Source organism: Cornus florida, unplaced genomic scaffold (genome assembly GCF_030987335.1).
Source record: "Cornus florida cultivar Cherokee Brave unplaced genomic scaffold, ASM3098733v1 CherokeeBrave_3.0.0_Hap2_Chr10, whole genome shotgun sequence".
NCBI lineage: Eukaryota > Viridiplantae > Streptophyta > Magnoliopsida > Cornales > Cornaceae > Cornus > Cornus florida.
Window position 1 is genome coordinate 50,180,685 of NW_026775580.1, and position 18,447 is coordinate 50,199,131.

At 34.5% G+C, this 18,447-nt stretch overlaps 1 protein-coding gene across 1 annotated transcript; it reads left to right on the forward strand.

Annotated features, from left to right (window-relative positions):
- Positions 1-14,228: 14,228 nt before the first annotated feature.
- On the forward strand, positions 14,229-17,921 carry LOC132276401 (cysteine proteinase mucunain-like). The gene is made up of 5 exons (XM_059777809.1): positions 14,229-14,761; positions 16,200-16,435; positions 16,550-16,690; positions 16,926-17,378; positions 17,488-17,921. The coding sequence occupies exons 1-5, from the start codon at positions 14,290-14,292 to the stop codon at positions 17,578-17,580; spliced, it is 1,395 nt and encodes a 464-aa protein (XP_059633792.1). The 5' UTR covers positions 14,229-14,289; the 3' UTR covers positions 17,581-17,921.
- The last annotated feature ends 526 nt before the right edge of the window (positions 17,922-18,447 follow it).

Below are 18,447 nucleotides of genomic sequence, written 5' to 3' on the forward strand. Positions count from 1 at the left end.
TAAATCCTAATATTTTACATTTTGCAAGAAAAAGGATGCATTTTGAGTCTACATCTTTACAAAATTAAGTCCAACTACAAAAACTAGCAAAAAGACATTTCCTACTCCAAGCTAAGGCTGAGTGGGATTACCCTCGGCTACTTCTTTTCCATGACCTGAAAAATGTAGAATATGATGGGGTGAGCAATATGCTTAATAGGTGTGTAACGACCCAGTCATTTGCCTTCCTTTCCTTTTTCCTGAAATTTTACAAATGAATTTTTTTCGTTTAATTTTCTTTTCTGAGCTCTGTTTTGTGTCGCTTAGTGTCATCTCGAGTGCTCGAAAATGGTTTCTGAGACTCTTTTCCGTGGATTGACAACTTCCTTTGAGGATCGAGTCATTTTCGCATTTTTCATTTTTCGACACTATGCACTTTTCGTCTTTTTCCCTATTTTGTTTTTTCCCCGTTTGTCACTTGTTTGGCAAAACTTCACTTTTCATGCTCGAAGTTGGTTTTTGACTTCACGTGTCTTCATCTTGAGTAGTTTCCTCAAAATACGTATCTTCACTGTTGTAAGAAAGTACTCCGGTTGCTCCTGGTGTCCATAGGGGTATGGATGCACAATTTTTCAGAATCTTTTTCATTTCTTAGAGTGTTTTTCGTAAATATCTTTTGAAGATATTTCATTTCAGGGGTATCTAAGAAAATATCTTTTGGAAGATATTTTCATTCTGAGGCAGTTTCGCAATTAACCTTTTTTGTAGGGGCCATTGTGCAATTAACGAAAGTTATTGCAAAATGTCTCGTTTGGAGCCTGGATCCTCGTACGGGATTCATTATCACATTTCGTCGAGTCATGGACCCTTAAAATTTTCTTCTGGTCATTTTTCTCCAGTTTCAGCGATTCTGGACCCAATTGCCGCCGAATTTGTTCGGGGCATATCTTTCTGCTTGGGACTCAGTTTTTGACACCGTTTCTTCTATTGTTCATATTTTCTCATTTTGAATCTTTTTTGTTCACAGAGTTTTGCAGTTTGAGCGCGTTTGCCCAAAATGCACTTTTCCGGACCAGGCAGGGCCCTTTCGGGCACTTTTTGGATTTTTCTATAAAAGGGGGAAGAGATATTTCATTTTTCATCTTCCCCACTCACCTTGCACGACCAGAGCTCCCATGGCAACCCAAGGGAGGCTGCCACCACCTCTCTCCTCTTTTGAACATCATTCCTTTGTTAAAAAGTTGAAGTGCCTTTACGTTTTGTGTTCGTGTTGACTACACACTTTTTTCACCCTTATTAGAATCTATTTTTGGCCAAATTTTGAGTTTGGGTTTGAGATCAAGTTGTGATTTCCATGGGGCTTCCTTCGGATTCATGTAGATCGTGTTGTCCCCGACAAAACCCTTCGGTTTCGGCGGATTCGGAACACTTTTCTCCCGGTGGGGATTTGGGATTTTCATCTCAAATTGAGGTAGGGGGTGTTATAATTTAAATTCTTGCTATACTACATGCTTGTGATGCTTATACAACTTGATTACATGCTTGGATTCAAAATCTAGAGATTTTATTATTTATTTTTCTTGTAAAGGATTTAATTTTTCCAGTTATCCATAACTTTGTTTAATCATGTGGCATGATAGAATATTACCCCTTGATATGTAGATTGACATATATTAAATTTAGATTATTTGGACAAGAAATGAAGGTTTTATTAAATATTTATCTTGAATAAAATATTAAATCATGTGGCCTTATCTAGCTTTAAATCAACATGTGATAGCATATTATATTAAACCCTAGCATGCTCTTCAACATAGATTAAATTGAGAGTAATCAGAGAAGTTTTGAAATCTAGTAACATTTAATTTATTAGATTAATTAATTTGCTCCAATTGTACTATTCATCCCGTTGGATTTCCGACTTGAAATTCTTGATGTGCATGCAATAGAGTTTCACAAATATTAAATCTAGAATATTTGATTTGGTTTTGAAGGCTTTCATTTATTATTTTTCTTGTATTAAAGTTTAATACACATGACCGTAACTTATATATAATGTACTTGTATCATACTCTTAAATCAAGTCTTGACATGTTTAATAACATATATTAATTTGAGATCATTTGAACAAGTTTCAAAATCTAGAGATTTTAATTAAATGAAATAATTAAAATCCATTCAATGGTTCTATGCACTTGATTAGGTTTTTAACCTTGCATACATGATTTCCTTGATATGTTCCTTCACGTGTATTAAATTGAGAACAATCGGATAAGTTAGAGACTTACATTTACTTGTTTTACTCGTATAGAACTTAGTTCACTTAGTTATAACTTGTATTCCATGGAAGTTTTAGCTTTTTATCATGTAACTAGACCCCGTGTATCTTAATTTCATTAATGTACTTAATGAATTAGCACAATTTTCTTTGAATGATTTAATTATCCATGTATTGCTTAGTAAATAATTAAATCATTAATCTTATACTTGTGGTATTTTTACATCGATAGATTCTATGTGACATATATCCTAGTTTATAGTCTATGAGGATGCATACTATGATTTTTTGACATTTCACATGCCGACTTGTATATTTCCAAAATCATAGTTGTGTATAAAACGTGTCCAATGCATTACTTGTGTCTTAATGCTATTTTGACTTGCACAACATGTTGATTTTGGAAACTTGGTGATATCAATCAAAATTGACATGGCTAGGACTTGGTTCTAGTACGGGGGAAAGTCCTTCTGCACCATAGTGCGTACTTAGGGAAGGTACCCATGGGTTAGTAGCCCTAAAGTGATCCCATGAGAACGGTTTTAATCCGGGGGATATCCAAGTTTCCACATTGGTTGATTTCACTCTTTAAATTTCAAGTTGTTATTCCTTGAAGATTTGAAGCTCTTTTCTTGTTATATGAAATGTTCCAACCTTGTTTGATTACATTGATACTATGCCTTATCCTTGATTTCATGCCTTGTCCTTGTCGTACTAATTGAATTGTTTCAAACTTGTTAAACTTCTTAGTTACCCTGTTTCATGTTACTTGATGCTACCATGACTTAGGAATGATCCTCTACGTGTAACTTGACTTAGATTCTAGGTGGCATGGACTGCGAGTAATGATTTATATCAACATTCAAATCTCTAAACTCTTAGATTTCTAGAGTTATCTCTTAAAGACCTAAGAACCTTGTCGTGTTTTATGGAGTATTTTCCCACATTGTTTAACTGCATAGATGTTATACTTACTTGTGTATTTAGATCTTATTTAGCATACTTGGAACTGCACACTTGCTTCTTGTACCTAGATTCCGTTTAGTGTACTCTTGTCTTGTATACTTGTCTTGTGTGTTTCCCATCTTGTTAGTATGCCTGTGTTTTGTATACTTACCTCACATGCTTTAATCTTCGTTTAGTACACTTGTAACCGGTATGCTTGTATGTCGTGTAATTCATTTCAATTGCATGAGTAGCTTAGGATGATCCTTGAGTCTAATCTTTGACATAGACGTTGGGTGGCATGATCCCTTTTGAATTATATCATGTTAGTCCAAAAAATCTCTAAAGAAATTAAGTCGATGCATGCTCATTCTTTATGAGTAAACTTGTTTACTCACCCCGAAGTTACTGGGGGATTTGATCAGGTATGAAGACATGGTTCGTGATGCTTGCTGTTCGTTGGGATGGTTTCTAGCTTTTCAGTTTCTATTTCATGCAAATGTTAGCATGGAATATCATTTTATAGCCTTTTGTATAAAACTTGTATTATGTGCTTAAGCACACTTTTTGGTATTCATTCTATGTATATAATATGTGGCCAAGGGTCAAACTTCATTTGTAATCCTTGTATATTCAAAAATGTAGAATTTTGTCTTTAATAAGAAAAACATGAAAACTAAGGTTTTAATATGTCATTTTCGCATCGGTGCGTGCATTATGTATGTAATTCATCATTTAGTATTCATTTGCCATATGTGAGGTGTGACCAAGGGCCAAACACTATTTAGTTTTCATTTTTGCATTTTAGTTCACATATTGCATTTTTGGGCTAAATAGTAGAATCCGAGTCTTTAAGGGTTCATTTTCAAATCGGGTGGTGCAAAGTGTATTCCGGCACCTCCACTAGGTCTCATTTATCTTGTATGAAGTGTGGCCAAGGGCCAAACGGTCATTTGAAACCATTTCCTAATTTTAGTTTTCAAATTTCCCATTTCTAGTTCATTTTTGCCTTTTTTGCCATTGGGGGGTCAAATTTTGCATCGATGGTATTTTTAAGCCGTGGACTATTGCAGCACATCCTAACAGGTAAGTTATGTTTGTGTGCATGGTCATTTCCGGGCAAACCTTCTCCTTTAGTGAAATGAGCCTCCTAGGGATTCATTTTGACATTTTGTTGTATAATCCGGTTTAGGGGCACTTTGGGATTTTTCTTCGGGAAATAAATTCCGGTCTCCTCACGGTCACTTAGAAAACGTGATTTTAGAGGGGGTTTATTTTTCGTATTTTTCCAGAAAATGTCGTCTTGGTGCCGGAAATCCATCGCAAAGTTCAACTTTCTGTTTTTCATTTAGCAGCCTTTTGGACCCTCATGATCAGATTTCTTGGAGGGGCATTTTGGGCATTTTTCAGTGAGTTTTTTTCGTTTCCGTCCATGGGGTCGGGTAGAAAACTCAATTTTAGGGGGGTTTCTTTTTTGTATTTTTCCAGAAAAGTTCGTTTGGTAGCCCGTTTTCAATCTCAGATCCTGTAGCAGCTTTTTACCCTCTTGGTCTAGACTGATCTAGGGGTATTTCGGATATTTTTTTTGAAAAATAAATTCCATTCTTGATATGGTCACATAGAAAACATGATTTTAGGGGGGGTTTCTTCACAATATTTTTCCAGAAAATGTCATCTCGGACCCGAAAAGCTTGCGCCAAAATCTGATTTCCTGTGCGCATTTGCACTATTTGAACAAGTCTGTTGTAGGGGCATTTTGGGGATTTCACGTTAAAAATAAATTTTTATTTTGACATGGTCAGCTTGGAAAAATTATTTTAAGGGGGGTTTCTTCTTCGTGTTTTTCCAGAAAACATCGTTTAGTACCTCAAAAGGGCACACAAACTTCAGCATTTTCCCCAGTTACTATTCACGGCCGCGGCGACGTCAAAACTTTGTTTTGACTTTTCTCTTCCATCCGGACTCCGAATCAAGTGATTCTTGAGTCTAACTTGATTAATTTTTCACTGTTTTCCCAGCGGTGTGCTCGGTAACACCCAATTTTATATTTTTTCAAAAATGACCATTTTGCCCTTGAGGCTATTTTTGTCCGGTTTTCGTGTAATTCGCTTCCGCTACTTTCTTTTGAGTCCCGTGACTTCACGGGAAGTCATGGATGTGTCTCGAAAGTAATTTACATTCTAGGGACGTCATTTCTATGTAAAATGACTATTTTGCCCCTGGGGGCTTATTTGTCATATTTTTGGTCTTTTGCTTGCGCATCAGTTCTCATTGAGTTCCACGACCTCATGGAAAGTCACTTTGACTTCATAAAGTCTTGTTTTCTGTTTTCGCTTCCGCATTTTGGATCCGTTATCGGATCATCCTTTCGGTTCATCACTGACGCACTGGCCTAAAAACCAGGACCGTCACAAGGTGACACTTAAGATACGTCTCTTATGTCCCTGTGAATCCAAACATAGAATAGATCAATGGAAGTAGGGATCATACAATGTCGGGGTAATACAACGTTCCAACCAAACACTAATACAAATAATGCAATGCCATGGAATGCAAATGCATGCCAATGTTGCTCCCCATTTTCTTATCTCAAAACCATCTCTTTCAAACTGTTAATGTAACCCCCTTTGGTGACTCCGTTGCGCCGAAGGAAGGATTGGCTACTGTCCCTAGACCATTGGTGACTCCGCAGCGTCATCGTAGGGCCCAGATAGCTCAACCACGCTAGGGCAATCTCCCTAGTTCCTTCTAAGTTACATTAACCTATAGGCCCGTTGGTGACTCCGCAGCAACCGGGTTTTATCAAAACACTTTCATTAATACATTCTATCCCAAAACTCCCCTTTTTCATTTCAAAATCAATTCTTCCCAATTCTTGCCCAATGTAAACGCATAAATGCATTATATCATGTCAATGTTCATCATTTCACAATTAACTCAAATTGAACTAGCAAAACACAATTCATGAGAATTTCCAAGAAAGCTACAACATGATTTCATACAATATCATCTAGCATAATATGCATATTGAGCATACCAAACAATCATTTAAGATAGATTAACTCACAAAAGCACAAGAACTCATGGATTAAGAGCCCTTACCTTGATTTTGAGCAAATCCCTTAAAATGGGCCAAGAATTTCGAAAATGCTAGGAAGCTCCAAATCTAAAATTGTTGGTATGGATACGTAGGCCTTGCCGTGGGCTTTGATTTGCCTCAAACGACACTTAAAACTTCCAAGAATTGAGTAAGTAATCAAGATCCAAAGCTTGCTTCTCAATTTGAAAGAAAAAGGAAGAGGAAATGAGAAAGAGAGAAAAGCCATGGAGAGAGAGGAAAATGGGTGAGAATTGTGGTCTCTAGACCACTTAGAGGTGTGAGTGGTGGGCCCCACAATTTTATTTTATTTTTCCTTTTTCTTTATTCTTTCATTTTACACCTCATACACATAAATGCACCACATACAAATACCACTTAACCCACATAAATTAAAATGAACAAATGCAATTGGGCTTTACTACAATCCCCGCACGTAAGACGTGAAAAGACAAAAATGCCCTTGTGATGACAGAATCTCCGAAAAAATGAAAAATGTCGAAAATCGAAAACGTTACAATAACCACATCATCAATTAAAAATGCACATAAAATAAATAATTAAATTTCAATTATATCCTTTTGAAAATTAGGAGTATTACACATTTTGAGTGTTTTTCACGTAAACACATTTATCACACTCATTAATTCTAAAACCATTTGACAACATCACTTTGTCAAATTTTTCATGCCATTATTTAGGTGCTTGTTTTAATCCATATAAGGATTTTACAAGTTTGCACACCTTCTTTTCTTTTCCTGGAACAATAAAACTTTTAGGTTGTTCTATATAGATTTCCTCCTCTAATTCACCATTCAAGAATGCAGTCTTAATATCCATTTGATGTATTTCTAAATTTTGCAATGCCATAATAGTTACTAACAATCTAATGGATGTTATTCTTGTGACTAGTGAATATGCATCAAAATAATCCAAACCTTCATTTTGCCTGTATTCCTTAGCAACAAGCCTAACTTTATATTTATCTGTTAAACCATTAGGCTTCATCTTCATCTTCATCTTAAAAATCCACTTACACCTTAAATGTTTAGTACTTGGAGGAAGATCCACAAACTCTCAAGCATGATTTTGCATGATGGATTCAATTTCACTATTTATGATTTTTTCCATAAAGGAGTTTCAGGAGAAGACATAGCTTCCTTATAACTTTGTGACTCATTCTCCAATATATATCTCAGAAAATCAGGACCAAATGACTTAGACGTTCTAGCTCTTTTGCTACGTCTAGGTTCTTCCTTATTTTCATCATCTATAGACTCTTGGTCTATATTCTCTTATATATTGCTATTAGCAATATCATGATTTCTTTTAAGAGAATTTTTACAAGGAAATAGATTCTCAAAGAAACAAGTATTCCTTGACTCATTAATTGTATTGACATGGATGTCAGGAATGTCTAATTTATGCACAAGAAAACGATATGCACTACTATTCTGTGCATAGCCTATGAAAATACCATCAAAGGTTTTTGGTCCTATCTTAACTTTCTTAGGAGTATGAACCACAACCTTAGCTAGACACCCTAGTACTTTTAAGAATTTATAGGAAGGTTTTTGACATTTTCATAATTCACAAGGTGTCACATTTGTTTTCTTTTGAGATATTTTGTTAAGAACATAATAAGTAGAAAGCAAAGTTTCCCCCCCCACAAATTCTGGGTTAAACAAGAACTTATCAATATAGCATTCATCATTTCTTTTAAGGTATGGTTTTTGCGTTCAACAACACCGTTTTGTTGAGGTGAATAAGGAGCGGTAGTTTGGTGAATAATACCATATTCTGAGCAAATTCTAGCGAATGGTGCTTCATATTCACCACCTCTATCACTTTTAAACACTTTTATCTTTTTGCCAAGTTGATTCTCAACCTCGTTTTTGTAATATTTAAATATTTCCAAGGCTTCATCTTTGCTTCTTAACAAGTATACATAACAGTATCTTGTGCAATCATCAATAAAAGTAATGAAATACTTTTTCCTACCTCTGGTTGGCACAGATTTAAAGTTACAGATATCACTGTGAATTAATGCTAGAGGTTCAGTACTTTGCTCTATAGAGTGAAATGAGGTTCTAGTCAATTTTGCTTCTACACATGTTTGACATTTTTTATTTAAATCAATACTAAATTTAGGCATAAAATCCATGTTAATTAATCTACGAATCGTATCATAATTAACATGTCCTAACCTACCATGCCACACATCAAATGACTCAATTATATAAGCAGAAGAAGCATTAGCTTTTTTATTATTATTATTCATAGCTTTGGGTATAACAGTCATTAGATTAAACTTAAATAGTCCATTATTTAGATACCCTTTATCCACATACACCTCATTCTTAGTCAACACAAACTTGTCAGATACAAAAACAGCTTAAACCCATTCTTGCTTAGGAGTGACCTAGAGACCAAGTTCTTCCTGATGTTTGGTACATGCAACACATTATTAAGAGTGAGCTCTTTCCTGAGATCATTAGTAGCTTGATCTTTCCATGTCCTTCAACCTTTGTAGTAGAAGAGTTCCCTATGTAGAGTTGGTCTTCATTATCTATAGCTTCATAGGTAGTGAACATCCTCTTTTCTGAGCAAACATGACGAGTAGCTCCCATGTCCACCCACCATCCTCTATTGTTGCTCACAAGGTTGATTTCAGAAACCACAGCTAAAAGATTTAGCTCTGAAACATCAGCTATCAACTTATTTTCCTCAACAATGTGCACCTCAGTGGTCTTTTTCTTAGGGTTATGTTGTGATTTGCGGCTACGACAGTCTTTAGCTCGGTGTCCTAACATATAAAGCACTTCCCAGTACACCTTTTGTAGTTTCCTTGGTTAGGACCTTTTCTAGAGTACTTCCTCTTCTTATTATTCTATCCAGCTTCCACTACATTCGCCTTTAACACCATTGAAGAATTCTCGACTTTCTTTTTAGACGTACGGTTATCTTCTTCAAATCTTAGCTTGACAATCAGGTCTTCGATCTCCATTTCCTTGCGCTTATGCTTCCAGTAATTTTTGAAATCTTTCCGAAATATGTTGTCTATATACCATATACTATAGTATTATTTATTGAAATATTATGTAAAATTATAATGATTATTATAAAATAACAATATATATATATTTTCTTATATTATATAGCTTATAGTTTAATATAATAAAATAAAACTATAAGATAAAAGAACCTGATTAGAAGTCAAGGCTAGAATTTGATTCTATATCCTTCAGACAAATTCGCCCCGCTATGGTGCTAACGGACTCAGTGGCATCTATCTCCCAAGATACAACGACTTTTACTTCATTCGGTAGTAGCACTGCAAACCAAAGAAATAGGCGAACCTGCTCAGTGTAGTACTCTTTGACTCGAACTCACTAACCAAGGCTCGAACCCAAAGACTATGGGTTGAACCCACAGACAATTATAGAAGAAGAGAGAAGAAGGAGAGAATTCAGAAGTAGGAGAAATATTTTGAATTGGAGTGCTTTGGAATGAACCCAAAGGGGGATTTATATAGGCCTCACGTTGCCTTTTCGGATGGCTTGAACCATCACCTACATGGGTTGTGATGGTTCAGGTTAGGTGGTTAAAAAACTGAATGCATTGGTTCAGTTAAAAAAGAATGGGTGCAACCCTTTATTGAAAAAACTGAAATCTGGTTTTTAATTTAAATTAAAAATCAGCCCATTATTAAGCAGGCCCAATTTCGCCCATCTAAATAAGCCCATCAGAAATAAAATTAAGATCCAACAAACAAGCGCATTTTTGTTTAATAAAAAATTAAACAGATTTCACAATTAAGCCCGGACCGAACCGAGTCGTGTTGGGTGGGCGGTGCGCGCGTGTGGTAATTGGTTCGGACCCAAACTTGCCTACGTCCTCCCTCTCTTAAAAACTTGGGTGCCTTTGGGCCAAACCCAAATCCCATACTAGGCTTATTTATACTTCAGGTGGTTTTAATATTTTTCCGATGTGGGATAAACATTTCCCACATATTGCAAATCCATTTAGGCTTATCAAACACCTCACTTTGGAGCTAATTTCTCATTCACCCGGAAACAAATTTGAGAAAGTAAATATACTACGTTCATCTCCTTGCGGAGAGGAACGCGCTCGTCTATAGATCCGCAAGCAATTCTTACCGGAATCTATTATAAATCTCATCCAAAGTTTATGGTTTTAATGCCCCTGTTTCCAATACTCTTAGGAATAGAGAAACCCATAATTGCCGTTTATAAATCATAGTTTAGGCCGTGAAAGCTAGTGCGGGAAGTTTTCAACTGACTTTCTTCCATCAATCATCTGGATCTACACAGATATACGGTTTCAAGGGGTCATCCATTACGGGAGGACCTTCCTCTGAGTGGATATGTGGAAGTATGCTACGAAGATCTAGAGAAACGTGTGGTTTCTGAACCTATTGAGATGATCCAAGAAATTCGTTGTTTCGATTCTGCTAGCCCTTAGAAGCGATGGATAATGAAGAATCATCATAGGTCCAATTGGGAATCGTTGAAAGAAAGAGAGAAAAGAGAAAAGGTTTTTACCCAATTAAAATGTGTTGATCCGACTTTCTTTTTCTTTTTTTATTATTTTATTGATTTTGTTATTAAAACTGATGTGTTATTTTTTTATTGGACCACATAAGGGGTGAGTAGGGTGAAGTTACTCACCGGTGAGTAGCTAAGCATTGTCCTTTCCGGTATATTTCATTTGAATTTTCATTTTTCCTTTTTAAAATGTCCCAAATTACTTATCTCATTTGAAAAGTACAAGCAAAATAAAAGTTATTTTTCATTATTGCCCTTTAAATTTTTATAACTCTTTCAACTTTATAAGGATAGGTTAATAATTTTAAAAGATTGCATTAAATACATATCTCCTTAAAAAAAATTAATACAAAAATGAACAACTAATATGATAGTGGGGGAGTATGAGTTTAGTGGGACCTATAATGTGAAGATTTATTTATTTTTATTTATTTATTTATTTTTTAAATAATAATGAGGTTGGCTCAACTAAAAACAAGTACGATGACAGCCCCAATAGGAATAAAGGCACCATATCTCATTATATTAGTTATATAATCTTTTTAAGGGTGTTGTCAAGGGTATCTCAACCATAAGGCAACGTAAGCCCCAATAAGAAAAGAGGCCATATATCTCATTATATTAGTTATATATATATTTTTTAATAAATTAATTATGGTTTATATATTATATTAAATACCAAATAAATAATTGCTCTTCTAATGGTTAATGCACTTTTTTATATTAATTATAATTATATATATAATTAATGAATTATTTGTGCATAGTATATTGTATTAATTACCAAATATATTAGTTTTATCTAATAATTACCTCATTTTTTATCTCAACTATTTCATTTGTACTTTTCTAATTTTTAAATTTTCTTGCATATCAATACTTATTCATAATTTTGTACCAATTTATTGACTCTCTTTTACATAGAGTTCCAGCATAATTTAATCACTATCTATTAAGTTAAAAAACGTTAATAGTGTTTTATATTTCCTCGAGTTTATTGCAAGTTAAGTGGAGAGAATAATTGTTAAATAAAAATTATAAGTATCATATTAATATAATAAATGGGAGAAGACATGATATAACGATTTTGCTTTAGACCACAAACTACATTAAGCCAATCCTGATGATGATTGAGTTCTATTCTTGCTTATTGTAAAGTATGGAGTGCTTGTCTTTCGATTCAAAAATTTAAACTGTTATGTGGGGCTATCTACCTGTTGTTTAAGGATAAGAACTTCTCCATCTTCATGGCATGTGGGATAAGAAGCTCTAACCACTACCCGACTCATTGTGTGAGCATTTGATATGACAACAGATTAATAATTAAGCTCATTTTAATACCACTTGTAATGGGTTAGACGCTTTGCCGCCTACCCCACCCTTTATGCTCAAGAAGCTCATCGTCCAAATCCAATGTGAAAAAAAAATTCCAACCCCTAGTTGACACATAATGATGGACTCTTAAAATGTTTGTATTTAATAATAAAAATTCTCAACTGAAATTAAAGTTTTCATTTAAAAAATGGTAAAGTACAAAAAAACCCTCATGCTATATAAAAAATATATAAGAAATACTCTTGCTTTTTATAAAGTACATATAAATGTCTATATTTTTAAAATTTGTAACAAATTGCTCCCTAGTCGTTAATTAATTATTACTATTTTTTAATAAAAATTCCAAAATGCTCATAATGGAATTTTGAGGTATTTAAAAAAAAATACAAAATATAAATAAATAAAATTGTATTTTTTTAAAAAAAATAATAAAAATGCCCTTGTTTTAATTTTTAATTTTTAATTTGTCTTTAGGACATTTTAGGTATTTCAGTCTTTAAATTGAAGAATTGTCTTTATTTGTTTAATTGATTTTTTGAACACCAAAGAAGTATTTGCACATTTTTATATATAAGGTGGTTCGTTGCACTTTACCATTAAAAAAATAACAATAACAGTGTGTAATTATATTTTAACAATAATTTCTAATAATGATATTGCTTTAATGTCTAATGTGTAATTATATTTTAACAATAATTTCTAATAATGATATTGCTTTAATGTCTAATTGAAATTTAGATCAAATTAAAAAGGGTAAAATTACACTAATCACATTTGGGGTTTGGATAAATTATACACAAGTAGATGGTTTAACATTTTTATTTTGGCAAGCCTTAAATCAAATCATCAACGATTAGATTTTGAAAATGAAAAATAATTATCAATTGTAATGAGTGGAGTTTACTTATTTATCCAAAAGTTCAAGTTATTGGGTAATACTGCATACTTAGCCATTTATATCTAATCACTTTTTCATCCAAATTCGACGAGGGACAAATGACGGTTGTTACACCTACCCATGTGTAATTAGGTTAGTGCAATTTAGCCATAAAAAATTCTTGATTCAAAATCACAAATAATAAAAAGAAATTATTTAATATACTGCCTAAAGACTAGATTTAATTGAGAGATTGATCCGGTAAAAGTTCCATTAATTTAACCTCTGTGACTTGTGGTAACCAGGACTGTAAAACAAATATAAATGCACAGTCAAGGCAGTAAAAGAATTCACTTTATTTTTATCCAATTGACGACGCGCGTGAAACAAACGGCATTCACAACGCTCCTAATTCCCAGGCCAAATTATAGTGGGTTGGTCTCTTTCTCTCCGTGCCGGCTGCTTTTCATTTCAGCCTATCATATCTCATCCACATGATTCTATTTTCCCAGCTTTTTCTAAACTTCATCAGGAAAAAAAAAGAAAAAGAATTGTATTTATAAGGACGTTATTATCCTTACCATATTTATTTCGGTACATAGATAATTTTTCTACAATATAAAAAAATAATAATAATAATTTTCTTTTCAAAAAGGTTGAATGATATATGTATTTAATTTTATTTTATTTAAAAATTCACATATTACAATCTTACCTCCAATAACTTGAACAACTTGCCTCCTTTCTAAATAAAATGAAAATCATATTAATGAATTTTCTTTTCATGATACTTTCTATAAATATTTTTACCAAAAGTTATAAATTAGTGATATCTATTTTCCATACTGTAAAGTCAAAGTTAAGTTATATAAAGACAATATAAGTGTATATGTCTATAATATTTAATTGTAAAAATATAAGAAACTAACTTCTGCATAAATTTAATTGTTTATGACTACATAATAGTGAGAGAGCCGTGAGTGAACTGAGTTTGTCATTCTTTTTTTATTTTATTTTTATGTCAAAAATCAAATTAAAGACAAGTTTATTGTAAGATAAAAATAAATTACATATATATTTATGACCTTTATTTATTTATTTATTTAATATATATTTGCTGTGATGTCCACTCGTTTTCCTTTATAAGACCACCTCCTCTCCACTTTTTCACAATCCCAATCTCTCACCATTTCCAATTTTTCTCATCGATATGGGTTCGTATCGATCTCTTGTATCCATGGTGGTCCTTCTCTTCATGTTCTTAGCCTTCTCGTCGGCGTTAGACATGTCGATCATCAGCTACGACTCAAAGCACAGCGACAAAGCCAGTTGGAGGACCGACGACGAAGTGATGACCATGTACGAGTCCTGGCTCGTCAAGCACGCCAAGGTTTACAACGCCTTGGGTGAGAAAGAGAAGAGGTTTCAGATCTTCAAGGACAACCTCCGCTTCATCGACGACCACAACGCCGCCGAGGACCGGACCTACAAGCTCGGTCTGAACCGTTTCGCCGATCTGACCAACGAGGAGTACCGGTCCATGTACTTGGGGGCCAAGCGGAGGGTGTCGGCTCCCAAGACGAGCGACCGATATGTTCCATTCGTCGGCGAAAGCTTGCCGGACTCCGTCGATTGGAGGGAAAAAGGGGCCGTCGTTGGAGTCAAAGACCAAGGACAGTGTGGTGAGCTATTTTTCCTTTTTTTCTCTGTTCTGACGATATTGCCCTCCCTTAAATTAATCTCTTCTTAATTTTGGTTGTTGGAAATAGGGTCAGTTTTGGAATTTACTGCAATATATATATATAGATACATATAATTTACTGAGTAATTTTTTTTTTTTTTTTTTTCATGTGATATATCGAGCTCATCGGTTATATTCAATGATAAATTTCTTCTTGACCGTTGATAGAGAATTAGAGATCATTTTCGGTGATATATGTTAGATATAGTTTTTGTGGCAATTTGACAATAATACATATTTGATATATATATATATATGTAATATGTATTCATATTTGACAAATTATTAGATTTGAAACTATTTAATTGATTACAACTCATCAGCCATAATGACCCTTTTATTATGGTAATCTTAGAGAACTTTTCTATTTACGTTTTGATTGGTAAATTACTAAATAACCCCTAAGAGGGACCAAGAAAAGTATAAAACTTTACTGATATTGATGAGCTTCAAGTGAAAGACATAAGAGATCAGAAGTTGGTTTTGTGAGATTAATGGAATAAGAATTAATTTAATATTATTTGATCAAAATTACAGTTTCAAAATCAGAATTTGTGCTCTTATGGTAAGATTGTCTAGTGTTTTTTACTATAAAAATCAATTGATATCCTTCAATTCCATCCTTGAATTTAGGCACCATATTTATAGAGTTCATAATTCATCATTATTGTCATCATCAACATCATCTATGCCTTTATTCCAAATAAACCAGTCGGTCACATCTTATCACTTTATTCCATTTAAGCTATGTTAGTTTTGGTCAACTCTCTGTCTCGTCAATCATCGTTTCCTCACCGGTGCATCTATAGGTTGTTGAACCCATACCACCTAAATCTGCTTTTTCTTATTTACACTTTATATAATTATTAAGAAAAAAACAATTATAGTCTGTTTCTGAGAAATAACCTTTTTAGGTCGAGTATGAAAATAAATTCAAACCGAGTGCAAGTGGAAAAAAGTGATCATTCCCATAAAGTAAAGCGGGGAAACAATCTTATTGCTTGTCTGCTGGTGGACCTGACTAGATATGTGGGATTAATAGCCATTTTTTCTTTTAATTTGTATACCTACGTATTTATTGCCTTTTGCACTATTAATTTATCCTCACATGCCGCAAAACGTCATGCATGAAGTCAGCTGTTTCATGGTCCAATTTCAAAAATCGTATTAGTACATATACAAAATCTTTTTGCACGTTTCTTAAGAATGATCTCCGATCTAGGATGTGTATTAAAAAATAACCCTTACATATTCATGTGTGTGTATCTATATACATGAACAATATATTTTTGTTAATCTTGTTTTGGCAGGCATTTTTTTTTTAGTCCTATGCATTTTAAATTAATCATATGTTGATTAATGTAATTTGAAAAATGAAGGGAGTTGCTGGGCGTTCTCAACTATTGCTGCCGTTGAGGGGATAAACAAGATAGTGACCGGAGATTTGATGTCGTTGTCGGAGCAAGAGTTGGTGGATTGTGATACATCCTACAATGAAGGATGCAATGGGGGTCTCATGGACTATGCTTTTGAGTTCATCATCAACAATGGTGGAATTGATACTGAAGATGATTACCCCTATAAAGCTAGAGATTCCATATGCGACCAGTATAGGGTATTGATGGCTAAGTTTTTTTTTTTTTTTTTTTTTAGGAACAAATTAAACAATGAAAATGGTCAAAGAAATTATAATATATCTCTCGTTCTTTACTTTTTTGATGGTGTGTAGAAAAATGCCAAGGTTGTTACCATTGATGGTTATGAAGATGTTCCTCCAAATGACGAGAAGGCATTGCAGAAGGCAGTGGCAAGTCAACCCGTGAGTGTTGCTATTGAAGGCGGTGGCCGGGAATTCCAATTATATATCTCGGTAAACTTCAATCTTTGGTCACTGTAGTTAAGTTTCTTTTCTTAGATTCATATGATGCTAGATTTTTCCATTGTTACAAAGCATACATATTTCGCAGCACAGTGTGGACTTCAAGCTGTGCATATGTCAATTCGTTATTCACTTGATTAACCAATCCTTATAGTAGTACTAAGTGAAAATGGTATGGTTTTCAATTCCATGTTTGTTGAAATTTTTTTATTTATCGTCTCTACAGGGTGTATTCACGGGAAAATGTGGGACACAACTTGACCATGGTGTCGCAGCAGTTGGATATGGCACAGAAAATGGTGTGGACTACTGGATTGTGAGGAACTCTTGGGGCGCAAGCTGGGGTGAGAATGGCTACATAAGGATGGAGCGTAATACGGCTACTGCACTAACAGGCAAATGTGGAATCGCGATGGAGCCCTCTTACCCCATCAAGAAGGGCCAAAATCCCCCCAACCCCGGCCCATCCCCTCCATCTCCAATTAAGCCTCCCAATATGTGCGACGAATACTATGAATGTGCTGAAAGCAGCACTTGCTGCTGTGTCTTTGAATTCGGCAAGTATTGCTTCCAGTGGGGATGCTGCCCACTCCAGGGTGCCACCTGCTGTGATGACCATGCCAGTTGCTGCCCTCATGAATACCCTGTATGCAATGTTGGCTCCGGGACCTGCCTGATGGTAAAGAACTAAACCTGTTAATCTTTGTTTTCTGTATCTATATGCTAATGGTAATTTGTAGTAGTTTCTTGATGGGTTTTTGACTTGCTTACATTCCTTGATGAAACAGAGCAAGGACAATCCATTGGGAGTGAAGGCGTTGAAGCGCGTTCCCGCTAAACCTCATTGGCCATTCGGGAGTGGAAAGAGCAGCAGTGCTTGACTGCGTTGGGAGTAGAAGATGGTTGAAAGACTTGAAGGATGATTGATGATCTCCTTAGTATTATTATTATACTGCAAATCTCATTTCCACCATTATAGATGACAAATAGATGGATGGTCTAGTGATCATGATTCAGATGCTGATATGTATATAATGCTTTATAATTTCTGCGTTGAATATTTATCAACAAAAAAATTGTTGTCAATTTCCATTTTACTCAAATTATGTATATAATGATGCTTCATGTTCCAGCTATCTTTTGTAAGCCTTCCATGAATTGCTTCTCATCAAAATGTTGACTTTAGTGCATTTGATGATAATAACATTTCATTTTCTTTTCATTCGAGTTATCCCAACTCCTATAATTTATTGTGCGCATGTAATTATCCTGGGTATTGAGTACTTTCTCTAATTGTTGAGCGTCAAAGGGAAAGCAGACTGAATTGTTAATTAACCCTGTTTGATTAGTTGACATAATGTTGCTGATCCAATTTCCTTTCTATTTAAAGGTGTTTGTCATGTCCACTTGAATGATACAACTTCCAACCGCAGGTAGTTGCTTACTCATTTGCTTGTCACATGTCCCACTTTGATTGATGCAAATCTCAAGGATCTACAATGTGTCCCTAGGCAGTTTGTTTTTTTACCATTTCCTTGGATGAAACCACGTCACATTTTAATTGTATCATGCATATCATCCTTCCATTGAAATTGGCCACGGCAACTTTTCATTGTGAAGTGGTCCATTGAAATTGGCCACGACAACTTTTCATTGTGAAGTGGTCGATAATTATAGAGCAAACAGTTACACGCATGACCTTTTTACGTGTCCAACTCTGAACGGTTTTCTGCCAAGTCTCTGAAAGA

Coding starts and splice junctions, on each gene's coding strand:
- LOC132276401 (XM_059777809.1), top strand. CDS start 14,290: ATGGGTTCGTATCGATCTCTTGTATCCATGGTGGTCCTTCTCTTCATG. Junction 16,436..16,549: donor CCATATGCGACCAGTATAGG/GTATTGATGGCT, acceptor GATGGTGTGTAG/AAAAATGCCAAGGTTGTTAC. Junction 17,379..17,487: donor GCTCCGGGACCTGCCTGATG/GTAAAGAACTAA, acceptor TTGATGAAACAG/AGCAAGGACAATCCATTGGG.